Here is a 17,792-nt window from a genome sequence, read left to right on the forward strand (position 1 = left end):
AAAACATAGCAATGGGTGTTTATTTGAGCCCATAACAACACTCCGATCATCTGTTAAGCGAGACTGTGTAAACCACTGCAAAACAAGCCAGGTTTACAACAGTAGCTAGCTACTTGGAGTCTATGTATGGTATTGTCAGATTTACAACCGAATTAGCTCGAAAGAAGTATATTGATAATCAGACATCTCTCTGAAGTACCATAAACAATTTCACCTTGGTATGTCAAAATATGATTGAATTAGAGCTGTTTCAACCTTGGCTGAATCTAACAACGCTTACCACAGGAGAAACAGCTTACTTTTTTTACAGTAACTGAACATGACAATATTCAACACCGAGAATAGCTCAACGAGCTGGAATGGTGATCTGAAAAATATAAGGTCGTAGGTTCGAATCCAGCCACACTGTTTGAGTCTGTCTTAAATTTGAAAATATCTTTAGTTAAACAGGATGACATTGTTCTGAAGTACCATGGACAATTTCACCTTGATATGTCAAAAGATTATTGAATTACAGCTGTTTAAACTTTGGCCAAATTGAACAAACCACGCTACAGGAGAAACGGCTTTCTTTTTTTATACAGAGATTTTCCAGAATTGTTCAGCCCTGCGGGTAGCTCAATGGGTTGAAACGTTGTCCTGCAAAGCGCAAGGTCACAGGTTTGCATCCAGGCACAGTCTTTTGGCCTGTCATAATTTTGATTACTTGTTTAGTTAAACAGGCAGACATCCTTCTGAAATACCATGCGCAATTTCATGCAATTTCACCTTGAAATGTCAACCATTTCTTAACCTTTGTCCCAAAGCTGACCAAACACTAATACTCATATCATGCAGTCGGCACCCTTGGGTACCCAGCATGCAGTGCGGCATGTCAAAAAACGCAAAGACTTGTGGAAAATAGTTTGGTTACAAAAGCCGTTCGAGGGATTTCAGTTGTTGTGTCCTTTCAGTTGGATGTTTGTAATGTTATTGTTGGTTAGTTATAATAATCTTGTCGGTCACCCTGATTGTATATGTTGTGTAGTTTAATCGGACCAGAGAATCAGCCGCTATACAGTTACAGACTATTCTTGCAAGAATCTGAAAATGGGTGCAGCCCCAGCCCACTTGTCCACATTACTATTATTAGTTGTGCATTGACTGAGAGTCTGGAAAGAAATCAGCTCAAGAAGAGTTTCAATATTCTATGGAAAGTTAATAATGAGCCCTTCCCAATCACAAATCTCAGCGGCTGGTGTATAGCTGAGAGGCTAGAGACACTGACGTGTTACCTTATGCTTATGAGTTCAAATCCCTGTCAGCCTATTGTTGTTGACCAAACATGAAGTAGTTTTGCTCTCTTGTAGTCCAAGTCTCGATCTTCTACAGTGTACATGTTTATAATATTTTGCCATTTTGCGGAGGAACCCGCATCGCTGCTTGCAGCTATATTTTCTTTTGTCATTGGTAAGTCCGTGTCAGAGAAGCAGATCAGCGGGTTTTTCTTTTTTTTCTTTTCTTATCCTTGACATGTGACAACCAGTGCTCGAAGTGGGCCGGTACTCACCGGTACGCAGTACCGGCACCTCTACATTTTACTCTTAAGCGTACCGGCACCTTTTCTTGCATTCCGGCACCTTTTCTTGCATGCCAATACGCTAGATTCGAAATAGTTATCTCAACAGCGTCAACTGATGCCTGGGTAAAACAGACTTTTCACTGCTGCTTCAGAAAAGGCACTAAAAGAACGCGTGTGCCAGAGCCAGACACGTCAACAGAGGTCCAAGTCCAAACATCGGGTAGGCTACGAATCATGAGCTTCAGACTTGTTTAAATAAATACATACATTTATGTATGGCTGCGGGAACTAGGGGGGCTGAGCTCGAGAATTAAAAAATGATATGACTTTCAAATCCACCACCGCGGAATAGCCCCGCAGTAGCGGACTGGCCATCGGGAACACCTGGAGAAAAATAACGATGGAAAACGAGGATAAGAAACGTAAGGGTGGGTCTGAAAAATAAAGAGCAATAAAGACACCACTTTCACTAGACAAGGTTTTACCATTTAAAAAACATTTTTATTTTACACAAGGCTCAAAAAACTATTTTGCGCTCAAATAAAGGCCAAAAAGGTTGGCCAAGTACATTTAGTCATTTAGCAGACGCTCTTATCCAGAGCGACTTATAGTAAGTACAGGGACATTCCCCCCGATTCAAGTAGGGTGAAGTGCCTTGCCCAAGGACACAATATCATTTGACACAGCGGGGAATTGATCCAGTATCCTTCTGATTACTAGCCCGACTCCCTCACCGTTCAGCCATCTGACTCCTCTAAGTATCAATTTACCGAACTTTCATCAAATCAAATACAGACTATATGCGTGCATTAGCAGGCAGCTGTGGTGGCGTAGCTATACGGGGACCGGTTCTGGTGGGCTGGTCTGGATGAAAGTCCAGGGCCTATTACTCCCAGTCCGTCCCTGCCGACCCGCAACTTTAAGCCACCCCCCTGATGAAATATGTTCCCGAGGCTATGCATTTATGTACCAGCAATCCAAGTTTTAGTTTTTCACTGTAGAAATGTCAAATGTTATAATGATTTGCCAATGCAAGAGAGTACCGGCACCTTTTTTTCTCCACTTCAAGCACTGGTGACAACCATAGATGAAAACATACCACAAATGCAAATCACCGTTTCATCAATGAGACTTAGGCGGAACCAAAGTTAGAACCAATGTTATCTACACCGGACGCAGTTGTAAGACTCTCAAAGTACCTGGACGTTGGACGCAAGTTGATCATCAAAACATTGATACGTAAGGAAGATTTTGTTCTTGGTCAATAGCACAATTATATATTTTTTCTAATGTGTTACTAGCACATTGGCTAGCTAGATAGTGAGCTACTTATCAATAATTTGCTGACTTGTCCACCAGATTATTTATTATCCAATGAGCGGTGGCATCAGACTAGCCTAGTGAGCTGTAAAGCCAGTCAAAATGTAGCTAATGGCTAGCCACCTAGCAACGTTTGGTGAGTCCGTGGCAGAGCATGCAACGATGATTTGCTACCCCATCCCCAACCTCAAGTTCCCATCTGAGGCTAAACTTATTAGGCTTGGTGTTGAAGTGCATCCGAAACAGGAAGACAGGGCTAAGTAGCGCTTTGCCTTCGAGCAGCGTGCGACTAATCAAAAGCAGAGTAACTAGCTTGATCGCTAACCTGGCGACCACTCTATAAGGTAGACTGACGTTAGCAATCTACCTGACATACCTGGTTCTAATTATGCCTCTTGACATTTATAGGTAAATTGCCCGTTGATGTTGGCCAATCTGTCAGCCATGGTGTCCCATGGATTTAAGAGCAGTAAACAGGACTTCACTTTTGGACCATGGAAGGTGACGGCGGCAAAAACTCATATTATGAAGTCCAAAGACATTGAGCGGTACGTTTCTCCCCATTGTAACTGAACAAGTTGAGTTCTGGGCACAACCTTGTAACTGCAAGGGTGTTATGATCATACTCGGTTTTTATTAAGGTTATTAACAACTCAGTCCGGTCCGTTTCGTCCCAGGTTAGCTGAAGAGATGAGCATGCCCTCGCTCCCTGAGATGCTGTTTGGGGACAACGTCCTTCGCATTCAGCACACAGATGGCTATGGGATCGAGTTCAACGCCATCGACGCCCTGAAGAGAGTCAACAACATGCAGGACTCTGTAAAGGTGGCATGTGCACAGGAATGGCAAGAGAGCAGGTGGCTATGCAGCTTGAATGGTAGATTTGCAATCGTCGTTAAAAGTTTAGAGATTTGTGGTTGTGATGGATGATACTTTGTAAACATTTTTGTCCTTGTATTTGCAGAGCTGATTCAGAACATTCTAAAGAAGTAGTAAAGCGTTATGACTGGACATACACCACAGACTACAGAGGCACCTTTATAGGGGATGACTTGCAGATTAGGGTAAGATCGTGAAATCCTCCAGTTATAATCAACTAGTGCACAGTGGCCGTGATCTAGTTGGTGAATAAGATGTCAGTGAAACACACATACAGCTTCCTTAAACTATAGATAGTACATAGTGCCTGTGATAAAATTTATGGCACACACAAAGATTCCTGGAATTATAGATAGCTACACACAAATTATTATGTAGCCTTCATTTCTCTGCTGTTTCCTATGTTATAAATTGCTTATGTTACGTTGATCAAAATAAACTTTATTGGTTCTCTGTAAAATTTTCTTACCACCACAAACATTTAAGTTATTTACAATGTACGAAACAACCAGACAAATGAAGGCTACATAATCATTTGCGTAAAAGTTGGCTGCCACAGCATTGGCAATTTGACTAGAATAGATGTGGAGGTTGAACAAATACTTCAGAGATGACAGATCATTTCAATTGTGATCTGAGAAATACCAAAACCACTGAGAAGAACTGTAATCACCAGCTGCATCATGGGCACTGCACTATCTATCTATATTTCCAGAAGTATGTGTGTGTCACCAACATTATCGCAGGCACTGTGCCCTATTTATAATTCCGGGAATCTGTGTGTGCGCCACCAATTTGATCATGGACAGTATGTACTAGTTAGTTCAATCGTGGTAGGCTACTGCACTCTGTTGGATTATAAAAAGGACACCTGCAAAATATGAACTTTGCAAAGTGCCCGGTTCTTTCTGTGATCGTGGGAAATTAAACCCATTCTAACTTCTACGCACACACACACACACACAGATTCCTGTCATTATTAGTGAGCTGTACCACTCACAAGGCATGTCACACATGTCGCAATGTAAACACATTGGTCATTAAAGATATAGTATATTGTCTTTTTTCTAAACTTTTCTGCACTGCCGAAGTTCACATATTTTGCGTCAGTATCTGAGTAAGTCTGCTGTTCATTTGCAAGGTGACTGAAACATCCGAGCGCATCGACATGGAAAAGCTAAAGGCCAGAGAGCAGATCATGTTCTTTGACGATGTGCTGCTGTTTGAAGATGAGCTCCATGACCACGGCGTGTCCATGATCAGTGTCAAAATAGTGAGTTCAAAATATCCCTAATAGAAGAACTGAATCTTTAGGCTAACACATGCAACCAAAATTGTGCCTGTGCCAGGTAGCAATAACAATGGCCATGTCAATCCATGCAAAATTCTGAAAATATAATTTAGCTGCGTAGTGTTTTGTGCATTCACTTAGATGTCTTTGTCAAACCTGTTAGATCTTAAATGAAATGGGAAATCTTTAGAGGGTAATCACTTTTATTGTTAGTTGTAGTTATAACACAATTCACATTTTTATTATCAAATTATAAATATAATATGTAAAGCTTTTTACTACTAGATTTTCCACAGAAGATGTACCACTCATTGCCATCCCTTAGATATTTTTTTGACAGTCTCTGCCACCAACACATTAAACTGTTTTTTATGTGTAGACAGGTGGGAGAGGCCATGTTTACGAAGTGATTTCCTTTCAAGAAACAACATTGTTTAGGAGCTGAGTCATTAGTGTGGGTGAAGAAAGATGTTTTGTGTGTGATGCAGAGAGTAATGCCCACCAGTTTCTTTCTGCTGCTGCGGTTCTTTCTGCGAGTGGATGGAGTACTCATCAGGATAAATGACACACGGCTTTATCATGAGGCAAGTAACTAAAGTAGCCATTGGATATCCGCATGTTACGTCAAGTGGAGAGAAAGTCAGGATTTGTATTGACATGGAGAAATCCTTGATCACACTGATGCATTTCTCCACAGGCGGGACAGAATTACATGCTGAGAGAGTTTAGTACCCGTGAGAGCAAGATTTCCGAATTACAGGTACGATTTTGTTTTTTTTCCCCTCTTTGGAAGTACAGACCAGTTTAGGTCGCATAATTCCACCATAAAGCATCACTATCCTGAAAGACTGTTCTCTCTGTTCAGAACGTGCCTGCCGCGCTGTACACAGACCCTAATGAGATCTCCCAGCACTTATCCGTCAAACTGACAGAGTGTGAGAAGCTTGAGCTCCCAGTGACGGATGCCCAGCCAGAAGTTACAGAGGAGACCCCATGAACAAGTGCAGAACGGCTTGAGGATGGAGTCGTCACACACTTGCAAACCAACACACACAAACTCACACCCTCATGTCTCAACTTGAGCCGAAGGTCTATGGAACAAGGCAGAGTTCACCCACCCCCCACCCTACTAAAAGACATTGTGTATTTGTTTTGTTAGTCAACTGAAACACAGAATCTTCCCCCTTCCACACAGAACTTCATTCACATAGCTTTATTTTACCATTGTCAAGTCTTCTGATTAAGAGGGACGTTAACCATTTCTTGTATTTAGATGTTTTGTTGGGGCAGTGGGATGGACTGAAATAGGCTTTTATATTTAAATTCCATATTACAGTCTTTTGTTTGATTGCGTAGTCTTGAATTTGAAGGATGGGAAATGATTTTCTACACACAGAAATCTGGATATTATAGAAATGTAACAGGTGGATTGCCATTCCTCTCGTAAAACAAAATGGCAAAGATAAAAAGAGACCATTTGTAAATAAAGATACCTTTTCTATTGATTTAGTATTTCTGTTTTTTTTTTCACTTACTGAAGTAGAGGCTTGTGTACTTCACATCTAATATTAAAATAACATCTCACTTGCTGCCTACCAAACTGTTTATTATGCTTTTGTGATAGAATAGTCTACATTCTCTGCTTGTTGTACTGTATGTCAGTCATATGTAAAATAATAAAAAATGTAAGCTTTAATATTTGTTCTAACATACTGTAGTTTTTTTCATGTTTTTATTTGCTAAAGCCAGGGAGATCTTGGGGGATAATTTGGCACATTTTACAAAATATAAACAAATAACTCAATCACATACAGTAATTGCATCACAAAGTGTATAATCCGTCTTTGGAGCTGAATATGTTCATTGTTTAATTATATTGTTTAGTGATGGAGATGTGTGATCAGATTCAAGACCCTGGTACTGACCTTCCGAGCAGTAAACGGGACTGCACCCGACTACATCAAGTCTCTCCTGCAGCCTTACACCCCCACCCGCCACCTACGGTCTTCTTCAGACTAAGAGCTTGTGTGCGGTTGTCCCAACACAAGCTCTTCTCCTGCCTGGCCCCCCAGTGGTGGAATCAACTCCCCACCTCCATCAGAGACACTGACCAGGGGCGGTTTTAGGCACGGGCAGACCGGGCAGCTGCCCGGGGCGCCACGAAGTTAGGGGCGGCATTTTCCGCATTATGTGTTTGGCGGCCTCTGCTGGCGTAAAAAGGTATTGCAATACCTTTTTACGCCAGCAGAGGCCGCCAAACACATAATGCGGAAAATGCCGCCCAAAATAAAACATTTGCAGGCTCGCATGAAGTGAGATTTGATCCCACTAGAGCAAAATCACTTGCACTCGAAAGTCCGTTGATTTACACCGCGTGCCATACCAGCTCTGAAATGTAAGCAATATGATTACGTACTTGTTAACTACGTTGGCCTTCAGGTAACATTTTGATTTGGCTTCTTCTGAATCAACTGGTTCCCATAGACACAGGGGCAGACTTACCCATTAGGCAAGGTAGGCAACCGCCTGGGGCCCCCAGATGCCAGGGGGCCCCCAGATGCCAGGGGTGCCCTTGAAAGACTACATAAAATTACTATATGATCAATAATAACTATAATAATAATAAAAATCGATTAAAAGTCATAACCTTCCACAAAAGTATCAACAAAGATACCAACAGAGCGTTTATACTATTTGTGTCAACTCAGGCTTCCCCTCCCACCCGATACTTCTGTTGTCTATTCCATCAATTGCAGCAACTGCGCAGCAAAGCACGTCATATCAGTTGGTTAATGTGAGACAGTAGAAGAGTGAAGTGAATGCAAAAACCAATTTGCTAAATGTAACGAAACTCCCCAAGCGAGGCACAAAAGAGAAAGACAAAAGAGGAGGGTAAACAATTGCCAAACTGAAACTACAAAAGGAAACGTAATTTTTCTCCACTGGTATCCAATGATGCGGCAGCTAGCACAAGTGCTGCTCAGTGATGTTTGGCTAGCAACAGCAGCTAGTGCTCGTAGCACAATTTACCGGGGTCAGCTTCTCCACGCAGGGCTCTAGACTGAGACCAGATTTGGCATTGGTACTGACAATGATCGCCGCCAGCAAACGTTTTTTGAATTAAGCATTTCCCCCTAAATAATTGTCAAGCTTATGTACGTTTTTGGGGGCCTATTTTCAGTTAACAGATGGTAACTACTGTACTGTTTGAATTGCCATTCCATCTGAAATACTGCCGGTGACAATGTTGTTACAATAGCTTGTTTCAAAGGGGGTTCTTGATGAATTCATGCAATATGAGTAGGCTAAATGCTTGAAAATATCCCTAGAAGGGTAATAGGTGACATAAAGTCATAGAGGTTAGGACTGTTTTCACTGCATTGCCCAAAATCTTAATTTGATCCAACTTTTCAACTGAGGCTGCTATAGCTTATCAATATTATATATATATATATATATATATATATATATATATATTAATAATGAATATATGGATTGAAAAGAGTAAGAATAGGAGTTAAGGGGGCCCCAGGACACAACGTCATTTGGCACGGCGGGGAATCGATCCGGCAACCATCTGATTACTAGCCCGACTCCCTCACCGCTCAGCCATCTGACTGTTGGTGGTGTATTTGGGGTTGTTCCGAGCCAATACCCGTATTTACTACAACATCAAAGCTCCTTCTGACACCACATAATAAAAATTCATACATAGAACGTCGCTGCTAACCCAGACAAATACGCGTAACACAACATGGAAACATTCGTTTCCTATGCGATTTGTGTAGCCTATGGCTGAGTGTTTCTTCGCTATATCTTTTGAAATCATTTCATAATTGAATATTCTGAACAAATGTAGTGAGCGCTACATTACAGCCAAGCACACCATAATAAATGGAAGCTAAGAAAATAAAAGAATAGAGTTGGATTCGATCCCACGAGCAAAAACACCTGCAGTATTACAAACCATTGCATTATATCGCGAGACACTGAAGCACATGCATGACATGTTCACGATTTTTTTAAGTACGTTGGCCTTCAGGAAACATGTTGTTTTGGTTCTTCTGAATCAACTAGTTACCGTAGACACCACCCGAATGTAGGCTACTCATCACGTATTTGGAGTTGTGTCAATGCAATAGCCATATTTACGGTGGCCAACGGGTACACACCACAGCAACATTAGCGAAGCAAACAAAAGTTGAAAACACCACAACATTAACACACAAAACAACGACATTAACAAAAACGAAACATTTAAAAAAACGCTACATTTCAAAAACAATCTACTACTTACAACACAACAGCATTGGTTCACACCACCAACATCAGCCGAGAACACTGCAACATTAGCCGAGAACACAACAGCATAAGCCGAGAACACTGCAACATTAGCCGAGAACACAACAGCATTAGCCAAGAACACCGCAGCATTAGCACAAAACTCAACGACATTTGCAGAAACGCTGCATTTCAAGTTCACACCAAATCGTTCTCCAGACCACTAGGGGCAGTGCGAAATGGAATTAGTAGGGTTCTCCCCAAAATAAAAACGAACTTTTTGACAGCCGGTCAATTTAAAATTATTCAAATCAAGAACATCAGAATGGGATTTATTCGCCATGAAAGTTTGCACAGACAAGGAATTTACTTTGGCAGGAAGGTGCATATAGGACCTAAAATCAAACAAGAACACAACTTAAATTCACCAATGAAAGTTGTTTTTATTATATTTTAATCATAATCTTATGGTTTAAGACGCCCTCTCTTAGTTTCAATGATGTTGTAATGCGTTATGTTCGACAGCAAACCTCCAAGAGATATGTAAGCGTGGTCCCGTAGAGTTAATGTACTTCACTTGATTTTACAACAACAGGTAAAACACCCTACTTTGCATGCACTGCCCCTAGTGGTCTGGAGAACGATTTGGTGTGAACTTGAAATGCAGCGTTTCTGCAAATGTCGTTGTGTTTTGTGCTAATGCTGCAGTGTTCTCGGCTAATGCTGCGGTGTTCTCGGCTAATGCTGTGTTATTCTCGGCTAATGTTAAGGTGTTCTCGGCTAATGCCATGGTGTTCTTGGCTGATGTTGGTGGTGTGAACCAATGCTGTTGTGTTGTAAGTAGAGGATTGTTTTTGAAATGTAGCGTTTTTATAAATGTAGCGTTTTTGTTAATGTCGTTGTGTTGTGTGTTAATGTTGTAGTGTTTTCAACTTTTGTTTGCTTCGCTAATGTTGCTGTGGTGTGCACCCGTGGTCCACCGTACATATTAACCATGATATCACAGAGTCTTAGGCTAATGACAGCACATATTGCGAAGTAATAGGGCAATTCCATGCAAAGGTCACCCTTTCCATAGAAAACAAAAGTTGTGCCCACACAAATATTACAAATAACAAATAACTGTTGTTAAAATGTTCACTTAGGTCTATATTTTGTTGCATGTAACCACTCTGATCTAAATGTATTGACAATTGCACTCTTTTACATAATATATAAGTTGTGCACTCAAATGCACTTGTCAAATGGCCGTTTTGTACCATTTCAAGAACGGGGTAAATGGACTCCAGTTTTCAATAAAATGTTACCATTTAGCATTTTCCTGATTGACAAGGGAATGATAGAGCTTTGTGTATGCTCAGTTAAAAGCACAACTCCTTAAATGCATTAAGCCTCTTGTTTATGAGTCAGTGAGTTCCATGGCCAAGTCACGTCCGTAACGTTTTGTAGAATAAGTTTATGCCTATCAAACAGTGCCGATGCTACAACATCCAAAGTTTCTGTGTAAAGCTTATTTATACCAATGGTTAGTTTAATTAACAAATCTTGCCCCTTTGTTACTTTTAAGAACTTTAATGATGTGTTATGGACGTGACGTTACGGACTCTACACAATGTAAATCTTCACAATACACTGTTCACAACACAATGGAAATGTACCGAGGTGAAGTTAGTTTCATATTCGACATTTGACATTTGTCTCACATTCGGAAGACGCTACTTTGCAGCGTCGAGTTAGGGACCGGGTGAAAATTACCCATACAATTCTGAAAAATGTAGACTTTAATAATTTTTTTATGACTATAAAACCTCAAACAAACAGCAGAGTATTCCAACAATGTCTGGTATACTTCCACAGCCTTTACTTTTTCAATAATGTTTTTAAAAGAATGATAGAAAATCACTAATCTCTGAAAATAGCATGAAATCCTTGCTAATCTCAATAACCTTTTCAAACTTGTTTCAAAAAATCTCAAATATACAACAGATTATTCTAGTAGTGTCTGGCCTACTTCCACACCCTTTACTTTTTCAATAAAACTTTTTTTTAAATGATTGAAAATAGCATGAAATCCTCGCTAATCTCAATATATTTTTCAAACTTGTTTCATAAAATCTCAAATACACACTAAATTACTCTAACAATGTCTGTCCTACTTCCACACCCTTTACTTTTTCAATAATGTTTTTAAAAGAATGATAGAAAATCGCTAATCTCTGAAAATAGCATGAAATCCTTGCTAATCTCAATATCTTTTTCAAACTTGTTTCAAAAAATCTCAAATACACACCATATACCCTTCTTGTGTCGTGCACTCAATTCAGAACCAAGACATAAACATCCGCCTCTCTATATTTTTATGTCTTTATTAAGATGTTGTATTCTTAGACGTTTTGTGATGAAAGCGATTTAATCGTAGAGCAACATACAAAAGGTTGAGAGTTCGCATTCTCGTTTGTCATTTCTCTTTCTCTTTTCAAGTTTTCATTGCCATAAGTGATTTACAACATTAAATTGCCCATTAATTATAGATGAGAAGTGCGTGCGTCAAATACATTGATAGTATAATATAAGGTGGCAGGACCATGGTCACTGTAACTTATTCCAAGGCCGTAGCCATGGAGTCAACAACGGGGGGGACGAATTAAATGTATTATGATAATTTCGGACAGCGTGCGTGGTTACCTGTCGTAGCGTACCACATTTTTGTATGTATTTATGTTTTTATAGCAATATATTGGGGGGACATTTTGACCAGACTTGAATATTTGGGGGATGTGTCCCCCCCATATATATTATGATTACGGCCTTGGCTTATTCTCATTGCCTGTTTTTTTTTGTTTTTTTTATCTTAAGTGTGCATTTAAACACAGTGGCACAAGTTGTGGCAATGAGTTTTGCCAAACAAAGAAAACCAGATCTCTGACAATAAATGACAACACAACACCAGGCTTAGGTCTCAGTCATGTCTCTCTCAGCTCTGAAAGCCGGAGGACCATCTTTTATAGGGCACAAGAATGTAAATATAGATTGTGACAGTCAGTTACAACAGTCTCAGAGAAAGAGATTCACTGCTCCCAACACATGACAACTCTCAGACTAGAGAATTCATAGTTGGAACTCTCCTTGTAGTCATGACAAGGAACATTTAGCCAGTACTTTCTCCTGATCCCGAACATCTATTAATTCTGACACATAGACACAATCTACTCTTATTAATAGCAACCTTACATGAGAACGTACTAACTAGTATCCAATGACTAGTTCTATTGAAGTGAATAATGTAAGCACATAGGAAATCCCAATTTCTTCCACACTCTTCTTTCATTGGCTCCCTTGCATAGACCTGGCGCGCGTGTGTGTGAGTGTTTGCGTCATCAACCCTAGTTGAATCTCTCGTTCTGGTGTCAACCATATAGGTGTCAAGCAAATGGTCACCAGAGTTTGCGTCTCCATCTAGCCCAGGTTTGGGAGTAGGCCTCTCTTTGCACACAAGGAATGCTGAACACAGTATCATTTTATACAGAGTAAAAAAAGTTACATCTTAAATTTTTCTGACAGGCAGACACTTCAAGTGATGGTGTGTGTCAAGGGGTTACATCAGAGTAATCTTACACATACCTCTCTCTCTCTCTCTCTCTCTGTCTGTCTCTCTCTCTCTCTCTCTCTCTCTCTCTCTCTCTCTCTCTCTCTCTCTCTTTCTCTCTCTCTCTCTCAGTATCAGTCAGTCAGGTCAGTATCGACTGGATTCAAAATATTCCTTACATATAAAGTGTTTTACCTAAGTCTTGACAGCTGAGACTGTCAACTGAACCGTTGGGGTGGATGTGATCCTGTCTTCTTGTATGACAGGATTACTCGTCTTCTATAAAATTTCAGAGGATTTCATGCTATTTTCAGAGATTAGCGAATAATTGGAATTTAATTCAAAACTTTATTGAAAAAGTAAGGGTGTGCAAGTAGGCCAGACATTATTAGAATAATTTGGTGTGTATTTGAGATTTTTTGAAACAAGCTTGAAAAAGATATTGAGATTAGCGTGGATTTCATGCTACTTTCAGAGATTAGCGATTGTATATCATTTTTTTTAAACGTTTTATTGAAAAAGTACAGAGTGTGGAAGTAGGACAGACATTGTTAGAATAATCTGGTGTATATTTGAGATTTTTTGACACAAGTCTGGAAAATGTATTGAGATTGGCGTGGATTTCATGCTATTTTCTGAGATTAGCAATTTTCTATCATTCTTTAAAAAAAACTTTCTTGAAAAAGTAAAAGGTGTGGAAGTAGGCCACACCCTTTGATATCTCTTATATTTCTTATATTTCTCTTATATTTAAATATCTTTGAGATGATATTTGAGACAAGTTTGAAAAATATATTGAGATTAGCAAGGATTTCATGCTATTTTCAGAGATTAGCAATTTTCTATAATTTTTTTAAGTGTTATTGAAAAAGTAAAGAGTGTGGAAGTAGGACAGACATTATTAGAATAATGTAGTGTGTATTTGAGATTTTTTGAAACAAATTTGAAAAATTTATTGAGATTAGCAAGGATTTCATGCTATTTTCAGAGATTAGTGATTTTCTATCATTCTTTTAAAAACATTACTGAAAAAGTAAAGGCTGTGGAAGTATACTAGACATTGTTGGAATACTCTGCTGTCTGGCTTGAGGTTTTATAGTCATAAGAATATTATAAAAGTCATCATTTTTCAAAATTGTATGGGTAATTTTCACCCGGTCCCTAACTCGACGCTGCAAAGTAGCGTCTTCCGAATGTGAGACAAATGTCGAATGTCGAATATGAAACTAACTTCAACTCGGTTGGAAATGTTCTCAAATGAAATGGCAAAGCTGACAATCGTGTTTTCGGCTGTTATATACCCCTTTCATCGACGTGTTTCAGTGAAACGGAATCATTGGTAACATGATATAGCCTAAACATTTCTTCAACGATCGACATCTTCTCCAGTGATACTGAAATTTCGAGTAGCCTAATTGTCTTGCCGTAACCGTCTTTGCCATAACCTCGATCCCCTCTCCATGTTTGTAATATTTACTTCCTACTAAAGAGGGTGCTCGAGGGACTCGATTGGTTTAGGCATTTTAGGCGGCGCTCTGTAATTTGCTCGCGCTACCTGTCGGATCAAGCTGAGGTAGAGTTGACAGCTTCGATCAAAGATGTCTTAAAGGGGTCATTGACTGTGTTTTGGGGGTATTTCACACAGTTTATTTGTAACTCAATGTTTTTAATTTCAGTGCTTAATTAATAGTTTAATGTTGAAAATCACTATTCATGTAGGCGTTTTATGTAATTTGCAGAAGACTGGTCCAGACAGGTCACATCCATGATGTCAAACGTCATATCCGAAATGCTGGTTTTCCAAAAAAGACAAATATAAAAAAAAAATACTTTGTGTTCATTACTCAAAATCATTTGTAAGACTGTGTGAGAGTATTCACAGCTAAAGATGATTGGTGACCATTCTGAACTTTTATAATAGTAATTTGACAACAACTTTGACAAAAAAAAAAGATAAGGGGTCCTTTTCTTGTACCCAGCGCAATTGACTTTGTACACTGACGCAAGTATCATTCCTATTTTGCACTCAACGGAAAGCGGACTTTTCCCTTCACAGACGCACGTCGGTAAATTAGGGAATGAACTTGCGCTCCCAGGGCAGTTCAGCGAAAAGAGGGGGCGTGTTCCTGCGCAAACGTTCCTTTGTGTTATTTTGCAGTTTGCAAAAAAAGTTCCGCCACAGACCAGGAAAAAGTTAGTCTAAAGTCAATGGCCCGTCATTCAGATGCTATTTTAAGGGTGCATGCTTGGCCCGTGCGCACTACTGGCGAGGCCAGGCTCCTTTTCCTGCAAGCTATGTTACATTTCTTCCATGTCAATGATTGAAAAGAGTTTCATGAGTCTCTGTATGTGAACTTGATTTGTAACAATTGTGGCAAATTCCGTTATAATAGCAATCCGCAAGATAACAAGCGCGCCTGCTCTTAAAGTGAATGTGAGATGTTGCTCTGATTGGTTTATTGCATGTTACGCCCAAACCACGCCTATGAGTAATGTAGCTACTTCAGACCAACCCATTTTAGATTTGCGCCAGGCGCAGAGTCATTTATCCCGCCGGTATAATAGCAACAGCGTCTGAGTCCCGCCCACAGTCACTTGCGTTGAACTTTTTGATACTTACGTTTCAGATTGTTAAAATAGGGCCCAAAATGTCATTATCAATGCTATTTTGGTGGCCATCTTGAAAATCTCCAGTGACATTTCAGATGGTCTGCTTAATGTTAAAACTAATTCACAAGTTATTTTAGATGTTGAGAAAAGCGCTGTGAAAGTTTGATTCTTGATTTCCCAACAGATTCTGTGTGTATTTCAGACACGTCACATCCATAACAGAATAATGTCACATCCATAATGCAGGTTTTTTCCTCATAAGATTCTGCATAAAAGACTACATGTTTAAAAAATTGCTATTTTTATGTTCACCTAAGACTCCTTGATCATGTCAATATCAAACTTTCTACATTAGACTTAATGGTTCACAGAGTTACAGAAAAAAGTATAGTCTCCAGAAAATGACTTGTCATTTCTCGTCACATCCATAACGCAGGTGTTTTTGTAAAAGTTTTGTGTCTGAAAAATATTTTTTGCAAAAAATTGTTTTCCCCCTCTATTCTACCCATTGAGTACTTTCAGAATATGCATGACTAATTTAAATATTGTAAGAAGTTTTGTTTTACAGAGAAATCTTTCTTGTCATTTTGAGTACAAATGTCACATCCATAACGCTGGAATTGCCCAATACATAAATCGTCGCTGCATGATATAGAAACGTGGGCACAGACATGATCATACTTCTGATAATCATAGTAAGGTAACCCTTACAAAAAAATAAGTATATTAAAGTATACTATAAGTATACTAAAATATGGATAGTACACTTTTAGTTCACTTTTGATATACTTTTAAGAAGTATGCTAAGAAAATTGTTCACTTTTAATATACTTTTAATTATGTTTTGAAAATAGTTCACTTTTGATATACTTTTAAGGAGAATACTCAAATAGTTCACTTTTGATATACTTTTAAGTATGCTTTGAAAATTGTTCACTTTTGTAAGAAGTATACTTAGAAAAAAGTTCACTTTTGATGTACTTTTAAGATACTTTGAAAATAGTTCACTTTAGATATACTTTTAAGAAGTATACTTAGAAACAGAAAATGGTATACATTTCTTCTGGAGTAAGATGTACTTTTTCTATTATTATACAGCAAAAGCAGACAAAATAATTTTAAAGTACATTACAAGTTATTTTTTTTTGATCCATCTCATTCTAATTATTCATGTCTATGAAAATCTATTATGCATTGCACATTGAATATTTTTTTGTTACTGAAGCTGTAACCTTAATTACTGCCAAAACATTCTGAAGCCCTATACTCTTATACTCTTATATATATTATCAATTGGAGTATTAATGGAAAAAAAACGAAAAAGCTACTTGAATTTGAAGGTTATACCGTCAAACTGACTGAAGAACGAAATAACGACGTGAAATAATGAAGATAGTGTGGCTCATTGGCTAGTCAATTCCCATGATGCAAGGCGGTAAATAGTGTAAAAATGTGCTGATGAGTTTGACGTTTGTTCAAAATACAAATGTAACTTCTTGAATTTTGTTTTTAAATGTCTGCTTAGAATGTAGTGTTTTGTTGCGTGGTAATTGTCGTTGTTGTGCTGGTTTACCATTGTAACCATGAGTTAATTGACTGTTACGTTTCATAAGAAGAGCTGGATTCGTAAATGTTGATGTCTGTGCAGTAAGTAGCTTCTTTCAGAATCTGCAGTGTGACATTGTGAGGGCCCCCGTTCTCGCCATGTGACGCTAGATCTGAGGTGTCTGAAAGGCCCCTAACATTTTAACTCAATAGTAAGTCATAGTAACATTTAATTTATTACGTTTACTTCTTGAGGTACTTACATTAATTGAAAGTGCACTTGAAAGTATTGCAAAGTATACTTTGAGGCTCTTTAGGAAGTATACGTCGTGAACTGAAAGTGCACTACACATGCTACTTTAGAGTATTCCAAAGTATACTTTGAAGTACTTGAGGAAGTATACTTGATGAACTGAAAGTGCACTACACAGGCTACTTTGCAGTATTCAAAAGTAAAACTTGAAATACACTATAAGTGTACTTTAAAGTGTACTAAATGACCCAAAAAGTGGGCCAATTCAGTTTACTTAGTACAAAAAAAGTATATAAATAAGTACACTGCTAGTATACTCTCTCGAGTCTGGAGCTAGTTTTGGCCGTTTTTGAGTACCTTTGATTTGGCCTTGATATACTACATAAAGAAATGTTTATCATACCAATGTTTGGTATCTTTTTTTTCAGCATAATCTCACCTACATGACCAGTCAAATTGAGTTTTT

General features: G+C 38.8%; 1 protein-coding gene across 1 annotated transcript; it reads left to right on the plus strand.

Annotated features, from left to right (window-relative positions):
• Nucleotides 1–2,711: 2,711 nt before the first annotated feature.
• On the plus strand, nt 2,712–6,759 carry tiprl (TIP41, TOR signaling pathway regulator-like (S. cerevisiae)). The gene is made up of 8 exons (XM_047017099.1): nt 2,712–2,800; nt 3,290–3,429; nt 3,559–3,738; nt 3,846–3,945; nt 4,902–5,033; nt 5,540–5,635; nt 5,749–5,811; nt 5,917–6,759. Exons 2-8 carry the CDS (start codon nt 3,305–3,307, stop codon nt 6,046–6,048), a joined length of 828 nt encoding a protein of 275 aa, XP_046873055.1. The 5' UTR covers nt 2,712–2,800; nt 3,290–3,304; the 3' UTR covers nt 6,049–6,759.
• Nucleotides 6,760–17,792: the final 11,033 nt, after the last annotated feature.

The sequence above is a fragment of the Hypomesus transpacificus genome, unplaced genomic scaffold, assembly GCF_021917145.1.
Source record: "Hypomesus transpacificus isolate Combined female unplaced genomic scaffold, fHypTra1 scaffold_48, whole genome shotgun sequence".
NCBI lineage: Eukaryota > Metazoa > Chordata > Actinopteri > Osmeriformes > Osmeridae > Hypomesus > Hypomesus transpacificus.